The sequence below is a fragment of the Ziziphus jujuba genome, chromosome 5 (genome assembly GCF_031755915.1).
Source record: "Ziziphus jujuba cultivar Dongzao chromosome 5, ASM3175591v1".
In the NCBI taxonomy this organism is placed as follows: domain Eukaryota; kingdom Viridiplantae; phylum Streptophyta; class Magnoliopsida; order Rosales; family Rhamnaceae; genus Ziziphus; species Ziziphus jujuba.
Window position 1 is genome coordinate 7389985 of NC_083383.1, and position 8801 is coordinate 7398785.

General features: G+C 35.2%; 1 protein-coding gene across 1 annotated transcript; it reads right to left on the minus strand.

Moving 5' to 3' along the window:
- Positions 1–1068: 1068 nt before the first annotated feature.
- On the minus strand, positions 1069–8801 carry LOC107420307 (sister chromatid cohesion protein PDS5 homolog C). Its single transcript, XM_048475406.2, has 14 exons — positions 8379–8801; positions 6916–7119; positions 6596–6777; positions 6242–6368; positions 5955–6152; positions 5318–5365; positions 4240–5190; positions 4034–4144; positions 3644–3717; positions 2936–2987; positions 2620–2706; positions 2494–2537; positions 1994–2068; positions 1069–1922 (listed from the first exon to the last, which is right to left on the minus strand). Exons 1-14 carry the CDS (start codon positions 8478–8480, stop codon positions 1355–1357), a joined length of 2823 nt encoding a protein of 940 aa, XP_048331363.2. The 5' UTR covers positions 8481–8801; the 3' UTR covers positions 1069–1354.

Genomic DNA, 8801 nt, shown 5'->3' on the forward strand with positions numbered 1-8801 from the left:
CTCTATTTCATTTATCAGTGTCCCGTCCCAAGGCAAGAAAAAAAAAAAAAAAAAATTGGTAATGTTCATTATTTTTATTTGCTTAAAACTAATATGTCTTTGCCATGTATAAAAAGCATAAGTTTAATTATTTAGTGGGAGATAATTATTTATCAACTATAAATGGTCAAAGATTGTTCTTCTGTATAATGTAGGTGGCACATGAAGGAAGTACTCATGAGATTATCTTAAAAGAACTGATAGATGTTTTGGAGACTGTTGACATTAGATGATAGCTCCCAGTTACTTATGGAAGTTCAGATATGAAGTACACCATTCAATGTGACTTTTTATATGTTGGAACTTTCTTCCCCCGCCCTGTGCTTTTAGTGTTTCAGGGGGATGAGCACATCATAATATGTACCACATCCATCCTGATTAGTTCTAAAGTACCGAATGCATCTTCCGTGGATTTATGAGTGTGCGTATATAGTCAATTTGGAAGTACAAAAAGAACAGTTCCGCTGTCAAACTTTTGAATTCATTGTAGAAGCCCATTACTGTAGCCTGCTGTCTTCGCAACCATACTTCTCAACCCAAACCAATGAATTTCACCTGCAAATTACTTGGAACTGGTTCCGGATTTCCCTATAATTAGTTGGACGAGAGAGCAAATTTGTCTCTTGCATTTACGTTCCCTTATAATTTTACCCCTCCCTATTTTTTTATTTTATTTTTTTTTTTTTTGGCGCCCTATACGGTGAATTTATCAGAAGGTTAAAAGTGGTGCGTACGCTAAAAATTAACAATCCGGAGTTCGGTAGTAAAAACACAAAAGATGGGTGGTAACTGGGATTTAAATAACCACCGCCATTTTATGACGGTACCTGGAGCCAGAATTTAATCAGTAAAGAGACAGCCACTAAATTAGAAACTCAAATTGTTTATGTGATTTTACTATCGGTTTTCTCATTCTTATTATAATATATTTTTGTTTTCTCTGAAAAAGAAAATTATTGACAAACAACAAAAACCCCTCCAGACTCTGGGTTCTCGATGGGAAACTGAAGCAGTAGGAAGATTTGTCAATTCAGATAAGAAGTTTGTGAATCTATAGCATTATCTATCAAAGCAACTGTTTAACAAAGCTACTGTTACCTCCCAAATAACATCGATCCGGATCTAATAAATAACATTAATATAAAAGGAAAGCTAACTTACCCCTACAGACACTATAAACTAGACTAAATTGGTGAATATAACAATGCTAGCCACAATCTGGGAATCATGTCAAAGATGATGACAAATAACCAATGCGTGTTTACTATGAATCGCAGCGCTAAACCAGTTTCACGGCTATGAGCACAAGACGGATTCAACTTTTTGTACCTCTCCGTCGCTTCTTACCTGTCTTGGACTCACTTCCCTGCACCTTTGACGAATTTGATGGCTTCCCTTTTGTAATTTCAGTCACTCTCTCTGAATCAGTGGAGCTTTCATTTACATCCTCAGTCTCTTTCAGTTTTGATGAACCAGACTTTGTCTTACCGGTACCATTAGCATTAGATTTACCACTGGGGGATTTACCTTTGGAAACAGGCGTGTTCTTTGGTGTGCCTTGCTTCGATTTCCCAGCCTTCTCTTGCTTTGACTTGGTGGATGGAGTGCTGGTTTCACTCTTCGATTTAGCAGTCTTGGACAACTTTGTATCTGCGCTCTTTGACTTGCTGGATCCTTTTGCATCAACATTAGCTGATTTACCACCACCACCACCACTTTTTGACGTCTGATCCTTCGATTTGCCACCAATCTCATCCTCTAATCTGGTACCAGACTTGGAGGAATCATCTTTGGATTTGCCATCTAATTTATTCCCCTCTTTGGACTTGCGACCAGATTTTGCAGCTGATACTTTGGATTTGCTAGAGGAAGCTCCTCCACCCCTATATCAGACTTGAAAGTTTAGAATCAGAAGAAGTTCAACAATAAAACAAATAAAAAAAAAATTACTCACCTTCTCGTTGAAGCATCAGACTTTCCTTGTCTAGTTGACTCTCCAGTATTTATTTTCACTTTCTTCTTCAGGGGCCTGGTTATGTTTGATTAATGAAATCGTAGTAAAAATATATCAGAACACAGAGGAAACCAAAACAAAATAATTGAGCAAGGTATCATATCAACCATCATTACCAAACAAGTTTTCAAAGAAATATAAAAATATGTCCAAGACAACGTCACTGACATAAAGTAAATAATTTAGCATATGAAGGAAATCAATAATCTAATATAAATATTGCAACATTTCGACCAAAAAATAATAATAATAAATAATAATGCCACAATGCTACACTCATTATAAGTTCAATTTCTATCAAGCACAACTTTAATATAATGAAAACAACGTTTGAAACTTAAAATCATTTTAATTTACCCCAACCAAGAAAAAAGTCCCAAGTTTAAAGCACAGTGAAATCTCAACCAATAAGTCAATAACAACAGTAAAGTGGTACTTACAATTCAGTGGAAGAATCAGGACTTGATTGATCACTTTCTTCTTCCTGTAGGCATAATGTAGCAGCATGAATCCATAAGCATCCAGACAAGCTTAGGCATTGAAATACAAATCAAACAACCACTTACCGCATCTGACCTCGACTCCACTTCAATGAACTCCCACTTTTCTCTTTTAAGATTCAATGTTTCTTCATCACCATCTGTATACGCCACCTATATAACAATTGAACAACTCAATGACCAGAGTAAATGTGAAAAAAATAACAAAAAACAAAGTAAATATTATGCTTCTATGTTGTGCAAAAGGAACAGAAATTAACTTCAATTTTGGATAACAAAATTGAAAAATTAAAAGTAAGATTGCAATACACAACTAAAACAAACAAGATAACAAGTTAAGACCAAAAAAGAAAAGGATATACTTCCATATTCAGCATCTCACCTTATGCTTCTTTTTTACAGGATCAAACGACTCGACAATACCATCATAAAACCTGTAAATTCATAAATAAACCATAAGAAAACATACAACAAAACTTCCATTCCGTAACAAAATTAAACTGAATAATCAAAACTCCAAACTACGCCCAGCACAATAATAATGTCTAAAAATTCAAAACTTCTTGTGGGATAGTTCATAGATGCCAATAGTAGTAGCAAAAATGTCACAACTGAGGATCTTTCATTTAATGGGGGAGAGGAGGGAAGTGGGGTAAGGGAATACAAGATACTTCATACGACCGGTTAATAAAAACATAATTGAAAAATATGTATTTTCTTTAAACAAAATGCTGCTAACTAGGAAGGAATTCCCTTGCAATTTTAGATTCAAAGGACCCAAAAGGCAACCATAGGTAAAAAGCTATCATATCAAAATAAAGCATATTCACACTGATTAACAAGACTAAAATAACCAGTACAGCTGAAATCATTTCCGATCCCAATAACTCACTGGTGCTATTAATTGAGTAGAGACAGAGATGATGAACAATACTCCCGATAAAATAGTCAACGACAGATAGAGAGGTACATCAATAAGATATGCTAACCAAAATTAGTTTATAATTCAGGATACTTAAATTTGAGAATAGAACATTACAAGATGTGGACATAAATACATATATCTACAGAACAAAAATTCAGTACTTACATTTGATCCTTTGGCCACCAAACTTTAATACTTGAACCTACTAAATCTTCACCATAATTTTTGGCTTCAGACTCCTGAAATTGTAATCAATGGTTCAAAAATCGATTTTAGAATGCATAAAAGAGTCTCTGAACCAAGTAAAATGTTAAATAGCATAGAAGAGTCTGTAGATCATAAACCTCGTTTAACATAACATAACGCTGAAAGCAATTAGAACTCATAAACAAGACATATTATGCTATGAAACTACTTAGGAATTTTATCAATTATTAAACACATTCAACGGATGGAAATAGATGGGCTGCTTTCACTGCACTACATTTTCTACAGGAACAATAAGACCAAATGCCACGAACTATAAACTCACTGAGCAAAAATAAGAATGCATACTTTTCCTTTGCCTGGAGGACGCTTTCTCTTGGAACTAGTCTTAGGGGTCTCCTCCAAGTGACTTTCACCTTTACTTGATTTTGCTGCTGATTTTGGAGAAGAAAGTATTTCCTAAATCGTTTATAACAACACAATAAGTAACTAAGAGGATTTAAAATACAAGGAGGATAAGCTTAATGACTGATAAAACAGAATTGCAAATTTACTTTGTCATCATCTTTAGCTGCAGCTTTTGTTACATCCTTCTCAGAAAGAGCCTTTCCCCGACTCCTCTTTTTCTTATCCTCCGACTGCTTGAGAGAGGATCCATCATCATTTTTACTACTTGCATCTACCTTCTTGGATGAATGCTTTAATGGTTTTGCCTCTGAATCACTCGTGGTTCCACTTTCCTTTTTGGATGCATCTGCTACAGTCGACGTCCTGTTCTCATTAGCTAAAATAGCAGACACCTTCTTTCCAGTACGTCTATTTGCCTTTACCTCTGAATCACTTGTTCCATCAGCTACCTTCTGGGGAACCTCATCTGCCTTCTGGGAAACATTATCTGCAGCTGGTACAGCCTCTTTATCTGAATTATCTTTCTTCTTTTGTCGTCCAGCCTTCCTGGAACGACTTTCATCAGGAAGACTCTCACTTGGGGATGCAGGAGCAACATTAGCAGAGTCATTCTCTAATGCTTTTGGTGAGGAAGGCCTAACATCAGAACTTTTATTAGTTTCTGAATGTACTGCTGCATCAACAGATGGCCCCACACTAGGCGAACCAGCAATGTCCTCACTCTGATTTCTCTGATCAGGTAGTTTCTCATTTTCCTTCTCATCATCAGCTCGCGGGCTTTCTGAAGGTTCTGTAGATTTCACCGATGAACTAGTTTTCTTTCCTCTCTTCTTTGTAGTTTGCTCTGGCTTTTCTTCTGTATTGGCTTCTTTCTCAGCATCCAAACCATCAGGTTCAGTGTTGCTTGATGTAATCAAATCTTTTGAATTCTCAATAACTTGATCATGCTCTTGATTCTTTATGGAGTTTGAAGCAACCAAAGAATCACCTTCCCCAGTCTGAGCAACACCATTACTTACAACAGGCTTGAGAGACTTGTCAACAGCAGGATCAACTTGTTCCAAAGATGTGGTTTCAGTAGCTCTCTCTTTATCCTCCTGAATCAATCAACAATGCATACAAAGTGACAACTTAAAGATCCAAGAAAAAAAACATAGAAGCAAAAACCAATAACAAATATATTACAAAGAAATTGCGGGGGAAAAAAAAAGTAAGATAGCTTGCCTGGGGTCCCTCACCCAAAGTTGTCTTTACTGACTTGTTTTCATCATCCTGAAACAAGCAAACACAATTTGAGACACAATAATCAAAACATGTAATAAATTCATCAGAAGACTAATCGATAATTTCAGATAACAAATGGTCAGCATGACCCACTGACGGTGAACAAAAGACACCCCCTTCCCATAAACACAAATGAGGCTTCCAAAAAACCACAAATTAAATGCGGTGTACAACAAAGCATGGCAGAGACTACCTGAAAAGCATGCATCAAGTAGGAACATGATGAAAGATGGAAAATAATGAATATAGGCAAGGGATTTATAAAAAGATCACTAAAGAAACTCAAATGATATTTCAGCCAAGTGCTATAAACAAAAAATATTTATAAGCATGTGAATTTTTATTTCCTTAACAAGGAACACACAATTAAGACGAACATAGCAATTGGCAGAGAGGTAGCTGTCCAACACAAGGAGGATGACTTTGAATATTGAAACAGAAAATAGTAATAGAGAATGTGATGCAAACTAGTTGATGGGAAAAATGAGTGTCGGCAACAAAATGGGGGTAAGAGGCAGCCAACAAAAAATATAACCAATTAAAATGTCTTAAACTTGAAACAACTGAAAGAAATTACCATATGCTCATCAGAAGCATGAACGTCATTCTGCTCAGCATCATCAGATGCATCTTCGCAAATAGAAGTTACGATTTTACTGTAATCATCTAATGAAATCTCTAGGGTTTTTACAGCTTGCGCCAGGTAAGGCTTAAGCTTGGTAGCACAGCTTTCAAGTACTCTCTCCCCTAACTTGCGAGAAATGGGTAAAACTTCCTGAGAAAGGATACTTGGTTAAGAGATTTAACAAATAAAATTTCAAGAAAGAAAGAAAGGGAAATTTAAGACCCAAAAAAACAATTAACCTCATTGTTCTTTTTCACACTAGCTAATATAGGTGCAAGCAGATCTGGTGGGATATCTTCACTTTCTTCAAGAACAAGGGTCATAATCGTTTCCATTGATGAAAAGACATTCTCTGGATGATAATCCCTGAAGATTAGTTAAAACAGAAACATCAATTAGAATTTTTTTAAATACTAAAATAAACAAATTACACTTAGGTAGCTATTTCAACTTGTCAAACTAGCACGACTAGGTACTTGAATTGAAAATCTAAAGGAAAATAATAGTGCAAGGATTTGCATTGAGGATGTAGAAGCACTCAGAAGAAAATAAAATAAACATATCTTCTGGGCAGCATACAAATTTGTCCATACCTAATCGTAGCAAGGAAATGCTCAAACATCTCCAGGATCAGTGCATCACATTCAAGATCTAACATCACCACGCATGACCTGACCTTTGCTACAGTTTCAAGAATTGAGGTCCTCTTTGCATATGATCGGCTGGACTTGTCAGAAAGGTTTTCAAATGAAGATACAATTAGCTGAAAGACCTCCTGCATTAACCAGCAAACAAAAGAAGGATTTCAGAGAAGAAGAGAGAGAGAGAGACAGAGGGGTAAAATGTAGAGATGAAATTGAAAACAATATTTCCACAAAATTCATAACATATAGAATCAATAAATCCCCGATACCTTCATCTGGTCATCATCATAAGGAGCATCCGGTGCAGTTATTCTGGTTATCTCACTGATGCAAGATGCTACTGCAACTTTGACATCAACATTTGTATGTCTTAAAAGCTGGTCAGCAACCAACGCTTTCAATGACGGAGAAAGTGCATTTTGCATCGATTTAGTAGGCGACTGTTCTACCCTTGATAGACAATTCTCAACTTTCTAAAATCACCAAGGAACAAGAATACATGATTATGCAAATGCATTGTTTTAAAGGACTAAGAAGGAAACAGATTGAAAGCACACTAATATTTTGAGATTTATTTTAAAGGAAAAAGAATGCAGAATCATCTTCCTAGCACATCTTATAAAATCCCCAAAAAACCAAAAAAAAAAAAAATACAAGTAAAAACTACACGTTATTTTTAAAGAACAACAAATTAGAAGGGTAGTAACGAATTTTTTTTAAAAAAAATTTAAAACAATGATACAAAATGGGTAGAAAAGGAACGAAAGGAAAAGCTTCAAGTAACATATTAGATCCCACACAAATCCCTCCTTTTTGGGAATTTGCGATGCTCTTTCACTCTATCTTTCCAAAACTACACTCAGTCTTAATAGAAAGCAGCGAGTGTAATGCCAAATGGTTTTTCTATGTATAGATAAATGCATCTTACAGTATTTATTATAATTCAACAGACTTTAAAAATACTGGTTCCCAAATATTTTCCCGTTATTCCTTATTACCAGCTCTATTTTCCCAGGCGACAACTATTTGTATTTCCTGAATTTGAACATGAAACCTAAATTATTATATCATGTCGAACCATCTCTGTACCTTAAAACTCTTATGTTTATGTTATTGAATTTAATGCATGATTCATATTACTGCAGAAATATGCAAAGATGTACATATAAGTCAAACATTGGGCACCAATACCAAAAAAACACATTAAGGAGGAGCCTAGAGCAAAGAGAGAGAAAGCGAACTAATCATTCAAATCCCTCGTCCAAGTATATTCTTGAGCTTCACAAACCCGTCAAAACACGGCATAATAATAGCGTCGAAGGATATTTCATACCCTTCTTCACAATATTTGAAAGAGAAAAAACCTAAACAAGCTTGAACCAAGAGAAAATAACCAAAAAAAAGAAACTATACCAATTACCATAACAGTGAGCACCGTAACCCTGAAATAAATAAAACTTTGCATAGATCACAAAAGTGCCACCCGAAGCCCAAATCAAAGACTTCCATGAACATAAACTACATAAACACTTTCTCACTAAATGAAAAATAATAACCACACATTAATGCTAAGTAGTCCGAAATTAAACCCCAAAAAATAAAAATAAAAAATGAAAAGACTAGGACGAATAACTTCACCGCAGTTCGAATGATAAGATAAACATATTATTAAAAAATTTAAAAATTTAAAAAAAAAAAAAAAAAAAAAAAAAAACGAAAATATAGGGCTTACGTCGAGAAGAGGGAGAAGTTCATCGATAGAGGACGGAGGGTCCACAAGCTTATTCCCAGCTTCTAATAACTGCGCTTCGAGCTCTTTATCCGAGGACGCCATTGCTCCTCTCCTTCCTTTCCTGTCTCTCAGTCTAGATCCTTCAAAATCTCACACCTCCAGCCCTAATTTCACACCATTGAAACCCTGAAAACCCACGAATAGATGCGAGAGAGATGAAAATTTTTTAGAGAGAGAAAGAAAGTTAGGGTTTCTTTTCAGAGAGAGAGAACGATAGCGGGGAAAAAAAAAAAAAAGAAAAAAAAGTGAGCGAGAGTTTTCGAGGTATTTTTGCAGAGAAATCAAAAAAATAAAATAAAACGAAATTTGCATAAATATATTTAAAAAAATATTTTCTCACCCTCTTTTTTTTTTTTTTTTTTT

Bases quoted from the DNA above. Each gene is read 5' to 3' on its own strand.
- LOC107420307 (XM_048475406.2), bottom strand. From the start codon at position 8,480: ATGGCGTCCTCGGATAAAGAGCTCGAAGCGCAGTTATTAGAAGCTGGG. The intron at 6,369-6,595 runs GTATGGACAAAT...ACTAATCTTCAG, and splicing joins CATTTCCTTGCTACGATTAG to GGATTATCATCCAGAGAATG. The intron at 4,145-4,239 runs GTAAATTTGCAA...TAAACGATTTAG, and splicing joins CAGCTAAAGATGATGACAAA to GAAATACTTTCTTCTCCAAA.